The 22,672-nt window shown below is 53.7% G+C and overlaps 2 protein-coding genes across 8 annotated transcripts in view; one reads left to right on the top strand and one right to left on the bottom strand.

Annotated features, from left to right (window-relative positions):
- KIF1C (kinesin family member 1C) overlaps nucleotides 1-16,912 on the top strand; it is an 87,966-nt gene extending 71,054 nt beyond the window's left edge. For all 5 annotated transcript variants that reach the window (XM_075847348.1, XM_075847345.1, XM_075847346.1 and 2 more), the window contains 17 exons: nucleotides 1,895-1,960; nucleotides 4,562-4,740; nucleotides 8,199-8,310; nucleotides 8,390-8,467; nucleotides 8,612-8,677; nucleotides 9,123-9,198; nucleotides 10,375-10,453; nucleotides 11,174-11,304; nucleotides 11,467-11,746; nucleotides 11,815-11,890; nucleotides 11,972-12,051; nucleotides 12,242-12,336; nucleotides 12,437-12,520; nucleotides 12,729-12,912; nucleotides 13,526-13,598; nucleotides 13,727-14,311; nucleotides 15,366-16,912. In XM_075847348.1, coding sequence (XP_075703463.1) covers nucleotides 1,895-1,960; nucleotides 4,562-4,740; nucleotides 8,199-8,310; nucleotides 8,390-8,467; nucleotides 8,612-8,677; nucleotides 9,123-9,198; nucleotides 10,375-10,453; nucleotides 11,174-11,304; nucleotides 11,467-11,746; nucleotides 11,815-11,890; nucleotides 11,972-12,051; nucleotides 12,242-12,336; nucleotides 12,437-12,520; nucleotides 12,729-12,912; nucleotides 13,526-13,598; nucleotides 13,727-14,311; nucleotides 15,366-16,088 — 2,967 coding nt within the window. In that variant the 3' untranslated portion in view covers nucleotides 16,089-16,912. The remainder of the gene's footprint in view (nucleotides 1-1,894; nucleotides 1,961-4,561; nucleotides 4,741-8,198; nucleotides 8,311-8,389; nucleotides 8,468-8,611; nucleotides 8,678-9,122; nucleotides 9,199-10,374; nucleotides 10,454-11,173; nucleotides 11,305-11,466; nucleotides 11,747-11,814; nucleotides 11,891-11,971; nucleotides 12,052-12,241; nucleotides 12,337-12,436; nucleotides 12,521-12,728; nucleotides 12,913-13,525; nucleotides 13,599-13,726; nucleotides 14,312-15,365) is intronic.
- Nucleotides 16,913-17,787: 875 nt separating this feature from the next.
- MOSPD3 (motile sperm domain containing 3) lies at nucleotides 17,788-20,867 on the bottom strand. Of its 3 annotated transcripts, none has more exons than XM_075847355.1 (6): nucleotides 20,782-20,867; nucleotides 20,176-20,414; nucleotides 20,006-20,081; nucleotides 19,673-19,884; nucleotides 19,431-19,599; nucleotides 17,788-18,404 (listed from the first exon to the last, which is right to left on the bottom strand). In XM_075847355.1, exons 2-6 carry the CDS (start codon nucleotides 20,360-20,362, stop codon nucleotides 18,245-18,247), a joined length of 804 nt encoding a protein of 267 aa, XP_075703470.1. In that variant the 5' UTR covers nucleotides 20,363-20,414; nucleotides 20,782-20,867; the 3' UTR covers nucleotides 17,788-18,244. The 3 variants fall into 3 exon arrangements, with proteins under 3 accessions (XP_075703470.1, XP_075703471.1, XP_075703472.1); XM_075847356.1 differs by lacking the exon at nucleotides 20,782-20,867 and adding an exon at nucleotides 20,731-20,772; XM_075847357.1 differs by having other exon boundaries at nucleotides 18,277-18,404; nucleotides 19,435-19,599.
- Nucleotides 20,868-22,672: the final 1,805 nt, after the last annotated feature.

Genomic DNA, 22,672 nt, shown 5'->3' with positions numbered 1-22,672 from the left:
AGGTGATATTGTATGTAGTAGAGGGGGTAGTATGGGAGTATTATCAGGTGTGGAGGTGATATTGTATGTGGTAGAGGGGGTAGTATGGGAGTATTATCAGGTGTGGAGGTGATATTGTATGTAGTAGAGGGGGTAGTATGGGAGTATTATCAGGTGTGGAGGTGATATTGTATGTAGTAGAGGGGGTAGTATGGGAGTATTATCAGGTGTGGAGGTGATATTGTATGTAGTAGAGGGGGTAGTATGGGGGTATTAGGTGTGGAGGTGATATTGTATGTAGTAGAGGGGGTAGTATGGGGGTATTATCAGGTATGGAGGTGATATTGTATGTAGTATGGGAGTATTATCAGGTGTGGAGGTGATATTGTATGTGGTAGAGGGGGTAGTATGGGGGTATTATCAGGTGTGGAGGTGATATTGTATGTAGTAGAGGGGTAGTATGGGAGTATTATCAGGTGTAGAGGTGATATTGTATATAGTAGAGGGGTAGTATGGGGGTATTATCAGGTGTGGAGGTGATATTGTATATAGTAGAGGGGGTAGTATGGGAGTATTATCAGGTGTGGAGGTGATATTGTATGTAGTAGAGGGGGTAGTATGGGGTATTATCAGGTGTGGAGGTGATATTGTATGTAGTAGAGGGGGTAGTATGGGGGTATTAGGTGTGGAGGTGATACTGTATGTAGTAGAGGGGGTAGTATGTATTATCAGGTGTGGATGTGATATTGTATGTAGTAGAGGGGGTATTATCAGGTGTGGAGGTGATATTGTATGTGGTAGAGGGGGTAGTATGGGAGTATTATCAGGTGTGGAGGTGATATTGTATGTGGTAGAGGGGGTAGTATGGGAGTATTATCAGGTGTGGAGGTGATATTGTATGTGGTAGAGGGGGTAGTATGGGAGTATTATCAGGTGTGGAGGTGATATTGTATGTAGTAGAGGGGGTAGTATGGGGGTATTATCAGGTGTGGAGGTGATATTGTATGTAGTAGAGGGGGTAGTATGGGGGTATTATCAGGTGTGGAGGTGATATTGTATGTAGTAGAGGGGGTAGTATGGGGGTATTATCAGGTGTGGAGGTGATATTGTATGTAGTAGAGGGGGTAGTATGGGGGTATTATCAGGTGTGGAGGTGATATTGTATGTAGTAGAGGGGGTAGTATGGGAGTATTATCAGGTGTGGAGGTGATACTGTATGTAGTAGAGGGGGTAGTATGGGGGTATTATCAGGTGTGGAGGTGATATTGTATGTAGTAGAGCGGGTAGTATGGGAGTATTATCTGGTGTGGAGGTGATACTGTATGTAGTAGAGGGGTAGTATGGGGGTATTATCAGGTGTGGAGGTGATATTGTATATAGTAGAGGGGGTAGTATGGGAGTATTATCAGGTGTGGAGGTGATATTGTATGTAGTAGAGGGGGTAGTATGGGGTATTATCAGGTGTGGAGGTGATATTGTATGTAGTAGAGGGGGTAGTATGGGGGTATTAGGTGTGGAGGTGATACTGTATGTAGTAGAGGGGGTAGTATGTATTATCAGGTGTGGATGTGATATTGTATGTAGTAGAGGGGGTAGTATGGGGGTATTATCAGGTGTGGAGGTGATACTGTATGTAGTAGAGGGGGTAGTATGGGGGTATTATCAGGTGTGGAGGTGATATTGTATGTAGTAGAGGGGGTAGTATGGGGGTATTATCAGGTGTGGAGGTGATATTGTATGTAGTAGAGGGGGTAGTATGGGAGTATTAATTTTTGGGGCTTCTCGTTGTGGGGTAGTGGTAGTGCGGGGAATAATCTGAGGAGTAGAGCTGATTGGTTAGTCCTGGTCATACATATTTTCTGTGTATTAGTCCATGCGTGTTTTTGGCAGATTACTAATCCCACTTTCTTTGTAGTTATGTGAAGATTTGTTTGCCAGAATATCTGAAAATAAAAGTCCACATCTGTCATACTCCGTGGAGGTAAGAAATGTGTCCCCTGTGCTGGGGCCGGGCAATTATGGTGTAAAATCATTGAACTTGTAACCCCGATTATGATTGATTAACGATTATTTAGGCCACGCCCCTATTTGCATTTCACGCCATTGAGTTAATATTTATCCTTTGAGCCTGCTGTATACTACTGTATATAATATACCCCCTGACACTACCCCCACATAGTATATTGCCCCCACAGTGCTCCCCACACAGTATAATGACCCATAGCTGCCTCCACACAGTATAATGTCCCTATAGCTGCCTCCACACAGTATAATGTCCCTTTAGCCGCCTCCACACAGTATAATGTCCCTATAGCTGCCTCCACACCGTATAATGTCCCTATAGCTGCCTCCACACCGTATAATGTCCCTATAGCTGCCTCCACACCGTATAATGTCCCTATAGCTGCCCCACACAGTATAATGACCCATAGCTGCCTCCACACGGTAGAATGCCTCTATAGCTGCCTCCACACAGTATAATGACCCATAGCTGCCTCCACACAGTATAATGTCCCTATAGCTGCCTCCACACAGTATAATGTCCCTATAGCTGCCTCCGCACAGTATAATGTCCCTATAGCTGCCTCCACACATTATGATGTCCCTATAGCTTCCTCCACACATTATGATGTCCCTATAGCTTCCTCCACACAGTATGATGTCCCTATAGCTGCCTCCACACAGTATGATGTCCCTATAGCTGCCTCCACACAGTATGATGTCCCTATAGCTGCCCTCCACACAGTATAATGTCCCTATAGCTGCTTCCACACAGTATGATGTCCCTATAGCTGCCTCCACACAGTATAATGTCCCTATAGCTGCCTCCACACAGTATAATGTCCCTATAGCTGCCTCCACACAGTATTATGTCCCTATAGCTGCCTCCACACGGTAGAATGCCCCTATAGCTGCCTCCACACGGTAGAATGCCCCTAGGGCTGCCTCCACACGGTAGAATGCCCCTATGGCTGCCTCCACACGGTAGAATGTCCCTATAGCTGCCTCCACACGGTAGAATGTCCCTATAGCTGCCTCCACACGGTAGAATTTCCCTATAGCTGCCTCCACACGGTAGAATGTCCCTATAGCTGCCTCCACACGGTAGAATGTCCCTATAGCTGCCTCCACACGGTAGAATGTCCCTATAGCTGCCTCCACACGGTAGAATGTCCCTATAGCTGCCTCCACACGGTAGAATGTCCCTATAGCTGCCTCCACACGGTAGAATGTCCCTATAGCTGCCTCCACACGGTAGAATGTCCCTATAGCTGCCTCCACACGGTAGAATGTCCCTATAGCTGCCTCCACACGGTAGAATGTCCCTATAGCTGCCTCCACACGGTAGAATGTCCCTATAGCTGCCTCCACACGGTAGAATGTCCCTATTGCTGCCTCCACACGGTAGAATGTCCCTATAGCTGCCTCCACACGGTAGAATGCCCCTATAGCTGCCTCCACACGGTAGAATGCCCCTATAGCTGCCTCCACACGGTAGAATGCCCCTATAGCTGCCTCCACACGGTAGAATGCCCCTATAGCTGCCTCCACACGGTAGAATGCCCCTATAGCTGCCTCCACACGGTAGAATGTCCCTATAGCTGCCTCCACACGGTAGAATGTCCCTATAGCTGCCTCCACACGGTAGAATGTCCCTATAGCTGCCTCCACACGGTAGAATGTCCCTATAGCTGCCTCCACACGGTAGAATGTCCCTATAGCTGCCTCCACACGGTAGAATGTCCCTATAGCTGCCTCCACACGGTAGAATGTCCCTATAGCTGCCTCCACACGGCAGAATGTCCCTATAGCTGCCTCCACACGGCAGAATGTCCCTATAGCTGCCTCCACACGGCAGAATGTCCCTATAGCTGCCTCCACACGGTAGAATGTCCCTATAGCTGCCTCCACACGGTAGAATGTCCCTATAGCTGCCTCCACACGGTAGAATGTCCCTATTGCTGCCTCCACACGGTAGAATGTCCCTATAGCTGCCTCCACACGGTAGAATGTCCCTATAGCTGCCTCCACACGGTAGAATGCCCTCATAGCTGCTTCTACATAGTATAATAGGCCTATAACTGGCTATAACTAGGCCTATAACTAGTATAATGTCCCCCATGGCGGCCCCCACAGCTGCCCCCAATAGTGCATGATAATATATGTGGCTCGGCACAGACAGGCGCGTTGACGATTTCTCGTGTCCAGTGATACATAGTGAATGGTGGAGCAGGGACCTCACAGCTCTCTGCTCTATCATTGGATTCACCCGTATCTGCGTCCTGAAGATGCAGATGTAGTTTAAACCCGGAGAAAATAATTGATAAAACCGAAATTCGCAGGATGACGTTGATTAATTGCGCTGAGTTTCGATTACTTTTCGATTAGTTGTCCAGCCCTAATGTATACCCCCCCCTCGTGCACACAGTATATATGTATGGGTGTGTATATAGAAGAGGGGATGTATAGTATATACAGGTGTGGTGGGGTGTGTATATAATATATAGTTGGGGGTCTATAGTGTATATAGGTGGGGGTATATATATGTTACTATTATGCTGCTCTCTCATTGGACCGCCAGGTGAGCTACATGGAAATTTACTGCGAGCGAGTCCGTGATTTGCTCCGCCCAAAGAGTAAAGGAAACTTGAGAGTGAGGGAGCACCCGATCATGGGGCCCTACGTGGAGGACCTGTCTAAGCTGGCCGTCACCTCCTACAATGACATCGCTGACCTCATGGACTGCGGGAACAAGGCCAGGTAATGTCCGGGAGTAACCCCTGTGTCCGATCACTACAACCGCCCACCGTGCCTGTCACGTGTCCTCACTACAACCGCCCACCGTGCCGGTCACATGTCCTCACAACAACCGCCCACCGTGCCTGTCACGTGTCCTCACTACAACCGCCCACCGTGCCGGTCACGTGTCCTCACTGCAACCGCCCACCGTGCCTGTCACGTGTCCTTCCTCACTGCAACCGCCCACCGTGCCTGTCACGTGTCCTTCCTCACTGCAACCGCCCACCGTGCCTGTCACGTGTCCTTCCTCACTGCAACCGCCCACCGTGCCTGTCACGTGTCCTCACTGCAACCGCCCACCGTGCCGGTCACGTGTCCTCACTGCAACCGCCCACCGTGCCGGTCACGTGTCCTCACTGCAACCGCCCACCGTGCCTGTCACGTGTCCTCACACTACAACCGCCCACCGTGCCTGTCACGTGTCCTCACACTACAACCGCCCACCGTGCCTGTCACGTGTCCTCACACTACAACCGCCCACCGTGCCTGTCACGTGTCCTCACACTGCAACCGCCCACCGTGCCTGTCACGTGTCCTCACACTGCAACCGCCCACCGTGCCTGTCACGTGTCCTCACACTGCAACCGCCCACCGTGCCTGTCACGTGTCCTCACACTGCAACCGCCCACCGTGCCTGTCACGTGTCCTCACACTGCAACCGCCCACCGTGCCTGTCACGTGTCCTCACACTGCAACCGCCCACCGTGCCTGTCACGTGTCCTCACACTGCAACCGCCCACCGTGCCTGTCACGTGTCCTCACACTGCAACCGCCCACCGTGCCTGTCACGTGTCCTCACACTGCAACCGCCCACCGTGCCTGTCACGTGTCCTCACACTGCAACCGCCCACCGTGCCTGTCACGTGTCCTCACACTGCAACCGCCCACCGTGCCTGTCACGTGTCCTCACACTGCAACCGCCCACCGTGCCTGTCACGTGTCCTCACACTGCAACCGCCCACCGTGCCTGTCACGTGTCCTCACACTGCAACCGCCCACCGTGCCTGTCACGCGTCCTCACACTGCAACCGCCCACCGTGCCTGTCACGCGTCCTCACACTGCAACCGCCCACCGTGCCTGTCACGCGTCCTCACACTGCAACCGCCCACCGTGCCTGTCACGCGTCCTCACACTGCAACCGCCCACCGTGCCTGTCACGCGTCCTCACACTGCAACCGCCCACCGTGCCTGTCACGCGTCCTCACACTGCAACCGCCCACCGTGCCTGTCACGCGTCCTCACACTGCAACCGCCCACCGTGCCTGTCACGCGTCCTCACACTGCAACCGCCCACCGTGCCTGTCACGCGTCCTCACACTGCAACCGCCCACCGTGCCTGTCACGCGTCCTCACACTGCAACCGCCCACCGTGCCTGTCACGCGTCCTCACACTGCAACCGCCCACCGTGCCTGTCACGCGTCCTCACACTGCAACCGCCCACCGTGCCTGTCACGCGTCCTCACACTGCAACCGCCCACCGTGCCTGTCACGCGTCCTCACACTGCAACCGCCCACCGTGCCTGTCACGCGTCCTCACACTGCAACCGCCCACCGTGCCTGTCACGCGTCCTCACACTGCAACCGCCCACCGTGCCTGTCACGCGTCCTCACACTGCAACCGCCCACCGTGCCTGTCACGCGTCCTCACACTGCAACCGCCCACCGTGCCTGTCACGCGTCCTCACACTGCAACCGCCCACCGTGCCTGTCACGCGTCCTCACACTGCAACCGCCCACCGTGCCTGTCACGCGTCCTCACACTGCAACCGCCCACCGTGCCTGTCACGCGTCCTCACACTGCAACCGCCCACCGTGCCTGTCACGCGTCCTCACACTGCAACCGCCCACCGTGCCTGTCACGCGTCCTCACACTGCAACCGCCCACCGTGCCTGTCACGCGTCCTCACACTGCAACCGCCCACCGTGCCTGTCACGCGTCCTCACACTGCAACCGCCCACCGTGCCTGTCACGCGTCCTCACACTGCAACCGCCCACCGTGCCTGTCACGCGTCCTCACACTGCAACCGCCCACCGTGCCTGTCACGCGTCCTCACACTGCAACCGCCCACCGTGCCTGTCACGCGTCCTCACACTGCAACCGCCCACCGTGCCTGTCACGCGTCCTCACACTGCAACCGCCCACCGTGCCTGTCACGCGTCCTCACACTGCAACCGCCCACCGTGCCTGTCACGCGTCCTCACACTGCAACCGCCCACCGTGCCTGTCACGCGTCCTCACACTGCAACCGCCCACCGTGCCTGTCACGCGTCCTCACACTGCAACCGCCCACCGTGCCTGTCACGCGTCCTCACACTGCAACCGCCCACCGTGCCTGTCACGCGTCCTCACACTGCAACCGCCCACCGTGCCTGTCACGCGTCCTCACACTGCAACCGCCCACCGTGCCTGTCACGCGTCCTCACACTGCAACCGCCCACCGTGCCTGTCACGCGTCCTCACACTGCAACCGCCCACCGTGCCTGTCACGCGTCCTCACACTGCAACCGCCCACCGTGCCTGTCACGCGTCCTCACACTGCAACCGCCCACCGTGCCTGTCACGCGTCCTCACACTGCAACCGCCCACCGTGCCTGTCACGCGTCCTCACACTGCAACCGCCCACCGTGCCTGTCACGCGTCCTCACACTGCAACCGCCCACCGTGCCTGTCACGCGTCCTCACACTGCAACCGCCCACCGTGCCTGTCACGCGTCCTCACACTGCAACCGCCCACCGTGCCTGTCACGCGTCCTCACACTGCAACCGCCCACCGTGCCTGTCACGCGTCCTCACACTGCAACCGCCCACCGTGCCTGTCACGCGTCCTCACACTGCAACCGCCCACCGTGCCTGTCACGCGTCCTCACACTGCAACCGCCCACCGTGCCTGTCACGCGTCCTCACACTGCAACCGCCCACCGTGCCTGTCACGCGTCCTCACACTGCAACCGCCCACCGTGCCTGTCACGCGTCCTCACACTGCAACCGCCCACCGTGCCTGTCACGCGTCCTCACACTGCAACCGCCCACCGTGCCTGTCACGCGTCCTCACACTGCAACCGCCCACCGTGCCTGTCACGCGTCCTCACACTGCAACCGCCCACCGTGCCTGTCACGCGTCCTCACACTGCAACCGCCCACCGTGCCTGTCACGCGTCCTCACACTGCAACCGCCCACCGTGCCTGTCACGCGTCCTCACACTGCAACCGCCCACCGTGCCTGTCACGCGTCCTCACACTGCAACCGCCCACCGTGCCTGTCACGCGTCCTCACACTGCAACCGCCCACCGTGCCTGTCACGCGTCCTCACACTGCAACCGCCCACCGTGCCTGTCACGCGTCCTCACACTGCAACCGCCCACCGTGCCTGTCACGCGTCCTCACTACAACCCCCTCTGTGTCTCCTCCCCACAGGACCGTCGCTGCCACCAACATGAATGAGACCAGCAGCCGCTCGCACGCCGTCTTCACCATCGTCTTCACTCAGAAGAGACACGACGAGATGACCAACCTAGACACAGAGAAGGTGAGCGCTGGAGGCGGAGCTCGGGGACTTCAGCCACCACAGAGCCCGTTTCTTATGATCTTTGTCCTCGCTGTCACAGGTCAGTAAGATCAGTCTGGTGGATTTAGCCGGAAGTGAGCGAGCCGACTCGTCAGGAGCCAAAGGGACTCGTCTGAAGGTGGGTGATGGGTAAGACCATGTCCGTGTGTGTGGCCAGCCGTATTCTGTATGACCTCTCAGCTGTCATTCCGCTGCCCCCCACCAGGGGGAGTCACTGTCACCAAGAGGGGAGAGAACAGCTGTACGTTTTATCATGTTGCAGGAAGGCGCAAACATTAACAAGTCGCTGACCACGCTGGGGAAGGTCATCTCGGCGCTGGCGGAAATGGTGAGTGCGGCGCTGTCCGCCTTCCGGATTTTTCACCCTGATCTTAAAATTTAGTTGCGTAAAAGTTGTATTGCGGCGGTCGCGTGCCGCCATGTTTGTCCGTTCCCGTGCCATTTAGAGCAGGGAGAGGCTGACTGTAGTGTTGAATGAGATGATTGACAGGTAGACCCCCTCCCCTCCCCGATGAGCACAACTTTATCACGTCTCCAGTGCTGATATCTGCTGCTCCTCTTGTAGCGCTCCGGCACTATTATAAGCTGCGGGCGGTCACTGTTTGTGATATATTAGACAGTCTACATGTCTCACCTCTGTCTCTCTCTAACGCTGCGTGTCACCTAGCGAGGAGATGGACGATAACGTGTAAGTATGCGGCTCGTGATGTCATGGCGTGTGTGGGCGGGGCTTTCCACCGCGGTAACGAGTTTAACCAATCCTGTTTCTTCAGCAATCGAAGAAGAAAAAATCTGATTTTATTCCTTATCGGGATTCGGCCCTGACCTGGCTGCTGAAGGAGAATCTGGGTGAGTCTGTGTGAGCGGAGGGATCAGAACCCTAATCTGTAATCCGGCATTTTATTACGCTGCATCAATCCTGATAATCCGGCACTGTAATGCGGCATCAATCCTGATAATCCGGCACTGTAATGCGGCATCAATCCTGATAATCCGGCACTGTAATGCGGCATCAATCCTGATAATCCGGCACTGTAATGCGGCATCAATCCTGATAATCCGGCACTGTAATGCGGCATCAATCCTGATAATCCGGCACTGTACTGTGGCATCAATCCTGATAATTCAGCTCTGTAATGCGGCATCAATTCTGATAATCCGGCACTATAAATACGGCATCAATCCTGATAATCCGGCAAAATAATACGGCATCAATCCTGATAATCTGGCAAAATAATACGCCATCAATCCTGATAATCTGGCCCTATATTGTGGCAATCCTTATAATCCGGTCCTCTACTGTGGCAATCCTGATAATGTGGGCACTGTAATGCGGCAATCCTGATAATCCGGCACTGTAATGCGGCATCAATTCTGATAATCCGGCACTATAAATACGGCATCAATCCTGATAATCCGGCAAAATAATACGGCATCAATCCTGATAATCTGGCAAAATAATACGCCATCAATCCTGATAATCTGGCCCTATATTGTGGCAATCCTTATAATCCGGCCCTATATTGTAGCAAGCCTGATAATGTGGGCACTGTAATGCGGCAATCCTGATAATCCGGCACTGTAATGCGGCAATCCTGATAATCCGGCACTGTAATGCGGCAATCCTGATAATCCGGCACTATAATGCAGCAATCCTGATAATCCGGCACTGTAATGCGGCAATCCTGATAATCCGGCACTGTAATGCGGCAATCCTGATAATCCGGCACTGTAATGCGGCAATCCTGATAATCCGGCACTGTAATGCGGTATTCTCCCTAATAATCCGGCACTGTAATGCGGTATTCTCCCTAATAATCCGGCACTGTAATGCGGTATTCACCCTAATAATCCGGCATGCAACCAAGTGTCTGAGCAGATTTCCAAGAGTGTGATGAATCTGCACACATTACCCTGAGGGTTTATCATAGGGACTCGGGCAGTGTTTATAGACTGTTTATATCTGCGGTTATGAATGAATGAACTCACGTGTGATTAGTGGTAATGAAAGGGTTTATTCTGCAGGTGGGAACTCCCGTACTGCGATGATCGCCGCCCTCAGCCCGGCCGATATAAACTACGAGGAGACGCTGAGTACCCTCCGGTAAGTCCTCCGCTCTGGAGTATAATACAGGATGTAACTCAGGATCAGTACAGGATAAGTAATGTAATGTATGTGCACAGTGACTCCACCAGCAGAATAGTGAGTGCAGCTCTGGAGTATAATACAGGATGTAACTCAGGATCAGTACAGGATAAGTAATGTAATGTATGTACACAGTGACTCCACCAGCAGAATAGTGAGTGCAGCTCTGGAGTACAATACAGGATATAACTCAGGATCAGTACAGGATAAGTAATGTAATGTATGTACACAGTGACTCCACCAGCAGAATAGTGAGTGCAGCTCTGGAGTATAATACAGGATATCACTCAGGATCAGTACAGGATAAGTAATGTATGTACACAGTGACTCCTCCAGCAGAATAGTGAGTGCAGCTCTGGAGTATAATACAGGATGTAACTCAGGATCAGTACAGGATAAGTAATGTAATGTGTGTACACAGTGACTCCACCAGCAGAATAGTGAGTGCAGCTCTGGAGTATAATACAGGATATAACTCAGGATCAGTACAGGATAAGTAATGTAATGTGTGTACACAGTGACTCCACCAGCAGAATAGTGAGTGCAGCTCTGGAGTATAATACAGGATGTAGGTCCGGATCAGTATAAGTAATGTCATGTATGTGACTGTGTCATGAAGGAATGACTCCACCTTCTGATATACAGAGGTAAAACTGTGATTTATACTCTGGTCTCCAGGTATGCCGACCGCGCCAAACAGATCAAATGTAACGCCATCATTAACGAGGATCCAAACGCCAGGTTAATCAGGGAGCTGAAAGAGGAGGTGGCGAGGCTGCGGCAGCTCCTGTACACCCAGGGTCTGGCGGGTGAGTATTGGGGTGTGTTGAATGATTAGTGGGGTGCATACAGGAGGACCCCAGGGGTTCACGGTGGAGGAAGGACCCCCGCATGCTCATATAACATCCATCGCTGGACCCCCTCTGGTGCACTAATAGGACGTCTCCCCTTTTTTTCGTTTAATGCTATAGATCTTACCCTGGAGGATGGAGTAACTGTACCCTGTGCCCCTCTACAATTCTCCGCTCCGCTTCCGCTATTACCTAGCGAGCCAGGCTGCCCTCCGCCCCCTCCCCTGTCACCCCCTGCCATGAACGGTCAGCCGGAGCCCTTTGACGAGGCCGTAGACGACGTTTCGATCTGTACAGAAGAGGCGATGGAACGGCTGCAGGAGACTGAGAAAATCATCGCGGAGCTGAACGAGACCTGGGAGGAGAAGCTGCGCCGGACGGAGGCGATCCGTATGGAGAGGTGAGCGGAGGCGGGCAGCTGGCGCCATGTGGTGCCCAACAGATCTCATCATCCCGCTCTCTTATTAGGGAATCCCTCCTGGCGGAAATAGGCGTCGCTCTGAGAGAAGACGGGGGCACCGTGGGGGTCTTCTCCCCAAAAAAGGTAAAAGCAGCCTGATCTAAAGTGCAGTATAGAGTCCTGTTCTATAGGTGTAATGTGAACGGTCTCTTATATCCGGCACAGATCCCTCACCTGGTCAATCTGAATGAAGATCCCCTCATGTCCGAATGTCTCCTGTACCATATAAAGGAGGGCGTCACACGGTAATGTCACCGGGGTCCCCACCCCCCACTATATTCTCTTATCTATTCTCTCTCCTGAGCTGCCCCTGGACCCCCACCAGTCTGCTGCAGCCCCCACAATGTATGCGGCTGTGCCTGGTACTACAGCTCAGCTACATGCTCGTCTGTCTGGTGCCGTCTCGCTCATCTGCTCCCCGTCTCTTCCTCGTAGGGTCGGTCAGGTGGATGTCGACATCCGGCTGAGCGGTCAGTTTATTAAGGAGCAGCACGGTCTCTTCCACTGTAACACGCATGATAACGGAGAAGGTGAGCCGAGCTGTGGGATAGTGGAGACGAGTGTGTGTTGAGTTGCGGTGCGCCCCCGTGTGGTCAGTGTTTGGTTGTTCACCCTGTGATTTCTCTGCAGTGGTCGTCACGTTAGAGTCGTGTGAAGGAGCAGATACTTATGTGAACGGGAAGCAAGTGACGGGGCCCCTGGTGCTGAAGTCAGGTCAGTGACCCCAAGAGAGTAACCAGGGGGATCTTACCAGGACCTGTCCCTCCTGTTGTGAGGTAACACGTGTATGACCTGTCCCTCCTGTTGTGGGGTAACCTGTGCATGACCCGGCCCTCCTGTTGTGGGGTAACACGCATGTCACCTGTCCCCCACAGTGAGTCCTCCCGGTGCCGGCTGTATAACTGGCGCTTGTTCTCCGCAGGTAACCGGATAGTTATGGGAAAGAATCACGTCTTCCGGTTCAATCACCCGGAGCAGGCGCGGCTGGAGAGGGAGCGGAGCAGCGCGGCGCTGGAGAATCAGCCCGAACCCGTCGACTGGAACTTTGCCCAACGAGAATTACTGGAGAAGCAGGGCATCGATATCAAGCTGGAGATGGAGAAACGGTGAGGGGGCAGCAGGGGGCTCTCTATGCCAGGGGGTCAATGTGGTGGGCAGGGGGCGCTCTATCGCAGGTGTGGGCAGGGGGCGCTATATCGCAGGTGTGGGCAGGGGGCGCTATATCGCAGGTGTGGGCAGGGGGCGCTCTATCGCAGGTGTGGGCAGGGGGCGCTCTATCGCAGGTGTGGGCAGGGGGCGCTCTGTCGCAGGTGTGGGCAGGGGGCGCTCTGTCGCAGGTGTGGGCAGGGGGCGCTCTGTCGCAGGTGTGGGCAGGGGGCGCTCTGTCGCAGGAGTCAGTGTGGTCAGCAGGTGGTGCTGTCTTCCATAGGGTTCTGCAGGGGGCGCTCTATCCCAGGAGTCAGTGTGGTCAGCAGGCGGCGCTGTCTTCCAGGGGTCAGTGTGGTCAGCAGGCGGCGCTGTCTTCCAGGGGTCAGTGTGGTCAGCAGGCGGCGCTGTCTTCCAGGGGTCAGTGTGGTCAGCAGGCGGCGCTGTCTTCCAGGGGTCAGTGTGGTCAGCAGGCGGCGCTGTCTTCCAGGGGGGGGGGGGGGGGGGGATGCCGTTCTGCAGGGGGTCATCAGGGGGCGCTGTATTCCATGGTGACGGTTTCCTCCTCTTCAGGCTGCAGGATCTGGAGTTCCAGTATAAGAGGGAGAAGGAAGACGCGGACCTGACTCTGGAGCAGCAGCGGCTGGTGAGTTCCACATGGCGTCCGGACGTATTGGTTATAACGTGACGCACTGTCCTACCTGCGGCGGCCGTCATATTACACCTCACAGGTGCTCCACCACTTTTAACCCCTTCCTGTCTCTCTCCCTGCAGTATGGAGACTCGGACAGCGGCGATGACTCTGACAAGCGCTCCTGCGAGGAGAGTTGGCGCCTCATCTCTTCTCTACGAGAGAAGGTCCCGCCGGGCCGCGTGCAGAGCATCGTGCGCCGCTGCGGCCTCCCGAGCAGCGGCAAAAGGCGGGAACCTATCAAAGTGTACCAGATTCCCCAGCGGCGCCGGCTGGGTAAGGACCCGCGAGGGCTGACGCTGGCGGATCTGAAGATGCAGGCGGTGAAGGAAATCTGCTACGAGGTGGCGCTGAACGACTTCAAGCACAGCAAACAGGAGATCGAGGCCATGGCGGTCATCAAGATGAAGGAGCTGAGCCGCACCTACGGCAAGAGGGACGCCAACGAGAAGGACTGGTGGCAGGCCGTGGCACGCGACGTGTGGGACACCGTAGGGGTGGGCGAGGACGACGATGGCAAAGGTGGAGTCCAGGACTTGAAGGCGCACATAGATAAACTGACGGACATCCTGCAGGAGGTGAAGCTGCAGAATAACATGAAGGACGAGGAGATCCGGGCGTTACGGGACAGGATGGTGAAGATGGAGCGGGTGATGCCCGTCACACAGGTGGGTGATGCCCGGCACACGGGCTTGTATCTGGACTGTTCAGCTATGGGTCTGCGAAAATGACGCCCCTCCCCTGAATATTACACCCCCATTAGTGGAGCACCCCTCTAAGGGACCGGGCAGCACCCCTGGATCTGGAGGCTTCAGGTCATTCACACGGCAGTCACCCAGTCCAATCTTGTCAGCGGCATCACCCATGATCCTATGATTATCGATAAACACCCTTGGATGTTCTCCAGAGCTGCATGCATAATTCTGCTGCCTTCCTGGTATGATTGTGAATGCAGCTCTGGCTGTGACTGGAGCATTAGACATATCATTGCTGGATTGTGATTGTAGCTCTGGCTGTGACTGGAGCATTATAAAACTGCAGGATTGTGAATGCAGCTGTGACTGGCATTCGGTGTGATATAACGGCAAGATTCTACATGCAGCTTTGGCTGTGACTGGAGCATTAGACATGATATAACCTCAGGATTGTGAATGTAGCTCTGGCTGTGACTGGAGCATTAGATATGCTCTAACCTCCTGGATTGTGAATGCAGCTCTGCCTGTGACCGGAGCATTAGACAGGATATAACTGCAGGATTGTGATTGTAGCTCTGGCTGTGACCGGAGCATTAGACATATAACCTCAGGATTGTGAATGTAGCTCTGGCTGTGACTGGAGCATTAGATATGCTCTAATCTCCTGGATTGTGAATGCAGCTCTGCCTGTGACTGGAGCATTAGACATGATATAACTGCAGGTTTGTGATTGTAGCTCTGGCTGTGACTGGAGCATTAGACATATAACCTCAGGATTGTGAATGCAGCTCTGGCTGTGACCAGAGCATTAGACATGATATATCTGCAGGATTGTGAATGCAGCTCTGGCTGTGACCGGAGCATTAGACATGTGTGATTGTAGCTCTGGCTGTGAGTGGAGCATTAGACACAACCTCAGGATTGTGAATGCAGCTCTGGCTGTGAGTAAAGCATTAGACATGTGTGATTATTCTATGATCTGTACACTGATGCGCCTCTTCTGACCTTCCTTTGGTTCCGTCCTCAGGACGACGTGACGGACGATTATTCTGATGAACAGTCTTTCGCTTGGTGCTCGAATGATGATGACGCGGAGAACGGCAGCCGGGTGGAAGGTTCTCCGGATCATTCTCCAAAGGGTCAGTGGGTGGGGCAGATGATGGAGGGAGACGCCACGTTTCGCCGGGGGAGGATGCGTTGGTTAAAACAGGAACAAACCCGGATCCAGAACCTGCAGCAGATAAACCGCTGCATCCGGCGGGTCCCCGGCACCGGCAAGTTCATCCCGCCACTGGACTGCAAGCTGCGCTTCCCCTTTAAGAGTAATCCGCAGCACCGGTTCTCCTGGGCTCCGGGGGCCACCTACGTGGTAGAAGAAGTGTCCAATCCCTGGTCAGAGGACAGAAGGAGCGGCGGGGAGGATGACGGGGAACGGCGGGACGGTTGGCAGCAGCAGCAGGCGGGGGAGGAAGAAGAGAACCTTCACAGGCAGAGGAGGAACTCTCTTGACGGAGGCTCCAACCGAGGCCGGCGCCCCAATAATCGCCGCAGTCGCCAGAATGGTGAAGACCCTCAACAGCCTCGGAGGAGATCGCAAGGTAGAGACAGTGACGGCGGATCCCAAGCGACAAAACATCACCCCTCCCCCTCACAGGAGCGGCCCTACAAGTACCACCCCTACACTGCCCCACCGCGGATGCGTCGTCAGAACTCTGCCCCAGACCTGTGCGACCGGGAGACCCCAGTATGAAGAAAGAAAGAGACTGAGCATGTCATAGAAAGCGGGAGGCGGGGCGCAGAAACGGTGGGAAAAGGAAAGTGAAACCTGCCGCGGACCGGTACTGCCGCCGCTCCAACGGATCCTGAGACTTCTTGATGTGTTTGATATTTTATTTTTTGTCTGATTTTGTGTCTTGAGATCGCTGCTATGTGGGGGAGAACCCTGCGGGACGCCCCCCACCTCCATACAATCACATGACCCTGTGTACAGCCGGTGTATGTATATAGTAGCGGGGGTGTGTATATATATATATATTTGTATATCCGGCTCCTCCCCCATCGTCTCGTCCCCGTCACGGCACTGATAGTGGGAGACGGAATGTGCACCTCGGAGCTGATGATCACTGTATAACTCGTCCACTGTCACTAGTGATGAAGGTCTGACCAGCCCCCCCCCCCCCTCCCTTCTTCCTGGTATATTCCCTTCTTCCTTTGCTTCCTCCTCTTTTAGTATTAATGATGACACTAAAGCCGCACGTAGACTTGCACTGACGGCTGCCACCAGCTAGAGGCCTATTTATCTTGTGTGTTGTTGGGGGTGAGACGTGTGTAAATGAAGCTGCCGGGCGATCACTACAGAAGGATGGCGATCACTACTTGGCGATCACTACAGAAGGATGGCGATCACTACATGGCAATCACTGCAGAAGGATGGCGACCACTACATGGCGATCACTGCAGAAGGATGGCGATCACTACATGGCGATCATTACAGAAGGATGGCGATCACTGCGGTTACCTGTAGTTTATATTGAGAACAAGAAGTGCAGAAAATAAACTGCCCATCGCTGTACCGCCCTGTGTGTTGTCTTGTCTTAAGATTACTCAGCCCTTGAAAATTCTTGCGTTTTTGAAATTCCAGTTCCGCGTCCCCATGATAACACTTCCTGACCATGTGCTCTGACAGCTCCGTGTTATCACAGGACGTCATAGAAACCATTTATAAGAGATCTGAATGGTGGCTATGATAACACTTCCTGCCACAGTAATGGCAGGAAGTGTTGCCATGAGCTATTCTCACAGGAGAAGATACGTTTTCCCATGATTCTATTTATAAATGTAAAATATTGTGGTCCTGATTATTTTGGATTAGGCTCTGTGTTACCTGCACCCGCTCCTGGATCATCTGCAGGGACTAGAGATAAGCGGCGGCAATAGAATCCACCGGATGATGCCAATCAAGGAGGGTTTCATATCTCCTGGTCACATGACTACTCATAATGGAGACAAACATGGCGGACAGGGTGTCACAAGGGAGCAGCAAATATAGAAGCCAAACCGCTCCTCCACATCAATGTCCACACGTGCCGGCCGGGCACTGGTCATATGTGGATGGTGACTCGGGTCTATGATAACACCCACTGAGCTCAGAACCTCTCAGATTTACAGTTTTCATGCTAGTTACCACCACACCACACATCTGGGGGGGGGGGGGAAGGTAGTGAAGACCCCCGCTAGTACAGGTCGACTAGGACATGGCCCCTGAGCTCCTATGACAAATCTGACAGTCCTGGCTCTGTAACTTGGAGTCTCAGTCGGTGCGTCGGTAAATTATGAAATCTTACTTTTCATGCTGACCACTAGATGGCAGTATAGTCGCCTCACTTTACAGCCTGTTGTGGAACTGAATATCATCGCCACTTGCACAGACAAAAATATGCAGCCGAGCGTTTCCTGGGCACCGCGAGGGGCGGGAACGTTGCATTTATTATTTAAGGACACGTTACATACACATATAAAATGATCAGATACTGAATATTTACACGAAAAAAAAAGTGTTCTAAAATATGACAGAAATATAGCGGCTCCGCCTAACACGTACCACGAGATATCCTAGTGGAGGGGCAGAGTATAGAATACATCCCTCACACTATATATAGACCGCGCAGTCTATATATAGTCATATAATATATACATATATATCTCTAAATGACTGATGGGAAGGTCCCAGAATCCCACCTGCTAGGATAAGGCTGGATATACACAGGCAGAGCCTCCTGGTGCTGCTGTTCTGGACCTGATGATGTTCGTAATAAGATATAACGTCTTAATCACCTAGCGGCTTCCATCTTCACCCTATTGCCCACAGAGCTTACACTCCGTCCGGTAAAAGTTGTGATGTGTGTCTCAGTATGAGGGAGGGGGCAGGGAGGCACTGTTCTTATATACCCCTCCCCCAACATGTAGGAGTAGGGCAGCGAGGAGACCCCGATCCCCGGGATGATCGTCCAGGTTGCTGCTCGGAGTGACGTCCATCAGGCCTGGAGGAAAACCATGGTGAGGAGGCCTGAGGGGGGAAAGGAGATTAAGGAAGAGGGCAAGGGGGGGGGGGGTGTCACTTACCTCCCCCCAGAGTAAATGTGGGACCCTTAACTCCTCCCAGTGTGGTACAGCTGTCACTTCTGATTGGCTGACAGCACCCTCATTTACATACAACACAAACATTGACACACACACACACACACACACACACACACACACACACACACACACGTGATTGTGGGGCACAGATCACCTGCTCCTGTAAACATAGATCTACATGGACAAGAGCAGCATCCCCTGTGCTCCAGTCACATCCAGAGCTGCATGCACAATTCTGCTGCTTCCCTGCTCTAAGGGTCCGTTCAGACAGGGTTTTTTGGCGCTGATTGACGTGAAAACGGAGCTAAAAAAAAAACGGGCCATCGATTCCTGAAGGAATTCTGCATGTCAAAAAACACCCAGTTACGTGGAACATTTTGGTTTTAGACATTTTCAGTTCTGTTCGGCCTCACATCTCACTGCTGCCCCCTGCTGGTTTGTGTATAAGAGGATGTGCTGTTGTACTGCATTGTAGGACATGTGGTGTAGGCGCCGTTCAGTAGAAGGAAAACAATGAGTGGAAACGATTGTATTAAGACCGTTCCGTACAACTAATATAGATATGAACGCCAGCACAATAATAATGGAATTGTCCCTGCAGCTCTGGATGTGACTGCTGGAGAAAGACAGACTAACAGCAGAATAAGGCAAGATGTAACAGCAGCTCTGAATGTGACTGGAGTTACAGCCACGATGTAACAGCAGCATTGCAACTGCAGCTTTGGATGTGACAGCAGAATTGTGGCTGCAGCTCTGGATGTGACTGGAGTATTCGACAGGATTATTGTAACTGCATCCCTGGATGTGACAGCAGAATCGTGGCTGCAGCTGTGGATGTTACTGGAGTATAAGACATGATGTGACTAGAGTCTGACGTGATGTAACAGCAGAACAGTGTCTGCAGCTCTGGGTGTGACTGGAGTATGACGTGATGGTAGAGCAGGGTACTTACATACCTAACACATAGGCAGCCACCAGTTTCTGGACGATGGAGACGTGGAGGTTTTCATTGAGGAGGCTCCGGGGGTCTCCGTGTAGCGGGAGCATGAGTACCAGCAGCGCGATCAGCCCCACCAGGACGTAGAGACTGAAGAGGCCGGGGGACAGCGCTCGCGGGACGCCTGGACACAAGAGACACAGGGCGTCGGACGGGTAAAGAGAAGCGGCGCCGGCCCTCCCGTGGCTGCTCCTTACCTTGCCTCATGGAGAATAGGTGGGAGGGCGGCTGCCATGGTGCGGTGTCCCGCGCTCCTTGCTCTCTGGATTCTGGTTTGGTAGGATGTAGTGTAGCGGGAATATCCTTCCTCCCGATGACGCCTCGTCCGGCGCCCTCTTCCCAAACCTCTACACGGAACCGGTCCGTAGCGCCAAAGTGCCGGGCGCGGATATCCCGATGCCGCGTGACTCTACAGAAAGACGGAGGGAGCGGTTAATGTGGCGCCGCGCCAATTATTATTTAATGAAACCTTGCGGGCATGATTAATGGCGTCCTATGGGCGGCGGCGCCGGCGGTACCAGCGGACTCACATGTCAATGCAGGAATTTGGCTTCACGAGCCCCTCGGCATCGACTACGGTGTAACGCAGCGGAGCCGTGGAGAGAACTGCGGACAAGAAGAGACGGTTATGGTACGGCGGACGCTCTGCGGCTCCCTCTATACGGTATATAGCTGTATACACGTAGCCGCCGCCCCCTACCTTTGTATCGCAGCACTCGGGGGAAGGGGTTGTACAGGGTCAGCACCTGCTTGTGGCTCGCCTGCTCATCGGCGTAGAAGTCCAGAGCCGGAGGAAAGACGAATACGGGGACGGCGGGAAGCGAGGGGGGTTCAGCCGCCGTCCTCCGCTCCGGTTCTTCTCCTCTTCCTGGCGCCCCCCTCTGCATGGCAACGCCGCGATGACATCACATCCCGGAGGATGAGATTATTCCCGGGAGCCTGTGGAGAGACGAGGGAAAATAACAGTGACGTGGGGGAGGGGATGGGAGACCGCCATGACACCCCCAATCGCTCGAGTCAGAAGTCAGCGCAAACGTTACAGAGCGAAACCGGTATAAAGTGGAATTATTACGTCACGTTATAAATTCTCCAGGAGATTATAAAGAACTGGACACATTGTACCCGGATGTTTATAGTTATCTGATACATTGTATCAATGTTACATTCTATTATAGGAGGAGCGGCTGCTGACGTCACCCTAGCGCCCCTGCATCACCACAATGACGTCACGTAGCCCGTAATATCAGCTGTATACCGGACAGACAGCGCAGCGGGGATTCCCCGGGTAACGGGACAGGAGCTTTACCTGCAGCTTCCGCCATCTCCCCGGCTGCTTCCTGGTGTCTCCGGTCCATCTTTCTCATTGGTCAGAACTTACATCTGTCACTCGGTTGCTAGGAAACGTATCGACAGGAAAATGGGCGGTGTCCCGGTCTCAGAGCTCTGATTAGAGGAAAAGTCACCAATTACCTTGAGCTGCACGCATTCCTTGGCAACAAGGAAGACCGCCCTCTGCCACGAGTTTTCTCTCACAACATCTTGTTGTCGTTCTTATTTTTGCGGTATCGGCCATTTTCTCAAAGACCAAAGTCTTTTCACTGGGGTGGACATATCGCACACAAAATGGATGTTGTAGTGGAGACACAAAGGTAAATCACAAAAATACATTTGACAACCATTGGCACCCCGCGACAATGCCGTGAGTGGCGGCGGATGCTATGACGAAGGCCGCCCCCTCTTTCTAATGGCTTAGATGCCGTGGTCGCCTTTGACCGCGGCATCGAAATGGTTAAACGTCCGGGATCGGAGTTACCGTAGCTCCGTTCCCGGCCGTCACAGTGAAGCGTCGGCTGTCCAGTTACGCAAACTGTCAGGAAGGGGTTAAATCTGCCTCTGGTCGGCCTCCCATCCACGGTTTATGAATTGTGCGCGCGCTCGTTACGCTTCTCCTATCGGTAGATGTCTAGTCACCAGCAAGAGGGGTCCGTGAGGAGATCCTCAAAGAGAAATCCAGACACAGAATCGGCACCGTGGTCGCTCCGGACGACGATTGTTCTTGTTCCGTTACTATGGAGGGGTCTCCCATAGCAACGGAGGCAAAACTTTTTTTCTCATGGTCCAAGGGCCAACCAATTGAGAAATTTTACGGAGGCTTCTGCTTCTCCGGACCCCGTACTATGGTGAGAGGACCGTCTGCAGTAGGGATGGATGATGAAGAAGAGATCTAAGGTCTTCTCTTCTCGCCTGTCCTTGAGTCGGTGTTAACCCCTGCCTGCAAATAGACTGAATTTTTCAACCTAGCGTGGAGGGGGGGGGGGGAGTATGGAGCGGGCTCTCGAGCTGACCCCCTTCTCTAACAGTCGGGATCGGAGATAAACCCGGCAGGTCGGCCTTTTCTTCTTCAAGAATTTCTCGAATCGCCGGCCTTTGAACCCGTTCCACCAATTTTATGCCCAAGCCTGACCACAAATGGAGGTTAATTATAATTCTGAGGGGCCTCAACAATACCTGCGTATACCGATATTTGTCCAGATCATAGAAAGCTCCCAAGAGACGCTTCTGCCCATAATGCCATGATAGAGCCTCTTCAGTTTGCTGCCCTACCCTTCGGACTATCTGCAACGATCTGTGGGTATGTGGACCCACTGGGCCGTAGCGGGATAGCAGCTGGTGTACCAAGTCAATGTCTACAGTCCGAGTACGGGTACCTGTGATAGTCCAGACAGTAATGGAGGCTCGGATGGGACCTTGGCAGCAGACACCAGGCGTGGTGTAACACGACTCCAACTCTCTAAGGCACTGGAACAAGGTAGCAAGGGATACAGGTGGCAGGTACTGGGAACTGAAAAATACTAAGGGACCATTTGCAAGGACTAACACGGCTAAACACAACAACGCTCAGGCAATGAAGGAAGGGGCAGGGCCATTCTTATAGTCCAGGGTGAGTATGGGCTAATTAATGATTGTCTTCATGTGCTGGCCCTTTAATGCCGGGCACGAGCGCGCACGCACCCTATGGCACACAGCAGAACGAAGCGGAAGTGAGCGCTGGCGTCTCCTGAGGTGGAGATGTGGACCACGGATCCATGGCTGCAGCCGTCGGGGGTGAGTAATCCCAGACGGTCCGTGGCCATGAGCGTTACAGTATCATCGGCCCGAGGGTCTTCATCGAGACCTTGCTGGTTCTAGCAACAGCT

Source organism: Rhinoderma darwinii (genome assembly GCF_050947455.1).
Source record: "Rhinoderma darwinii isolate aRhiDar2 chromosome 3 unlocalized genomic scaffold, aRhiDar2.hap1 SUPER_3_unloc_2, whole genome shotgun sequence".
NCBI classification, from domain to species: domain Eukaryota; kingdom Metazoa; phylum Chordata; class Amphibia; order Anura; family Rhinodermatidae; genus Rhinoderma; species Rhinoderma darwinii.
This window is presented reverse-complemented; position numbering and strand designations above follow the sequence as displayed.

What these genes read in the sequence shown, in the direction of transcription:
- MOSPD3 (XM_075847355.1), bottom strand. Translation starts at nt 20,362, where the DNA reads ATGCAGAGGGGGGCGCCAGGAAGAGGAGAAGAACCGGAGCGGAGGACG. An exon ending in CCGAGTGCTGCGATACAAAG is followed by an intron (nt 20,082 to 20,175) that starts GTAGGGGGCGGC and finishes TCTTGTCCGCAG; the next exon opens with TTCTCTCCACGGCTCCGCTG. An exon ending in GCTGCCTATGTGTTAGGTAT is followed by an intron (nt 18,405 to 19,430) that starts GTAAGTACCCTG and finishes TTCCCCCCTCAG; the next exon opens with GCCTCCTCACCATGGTTTTC.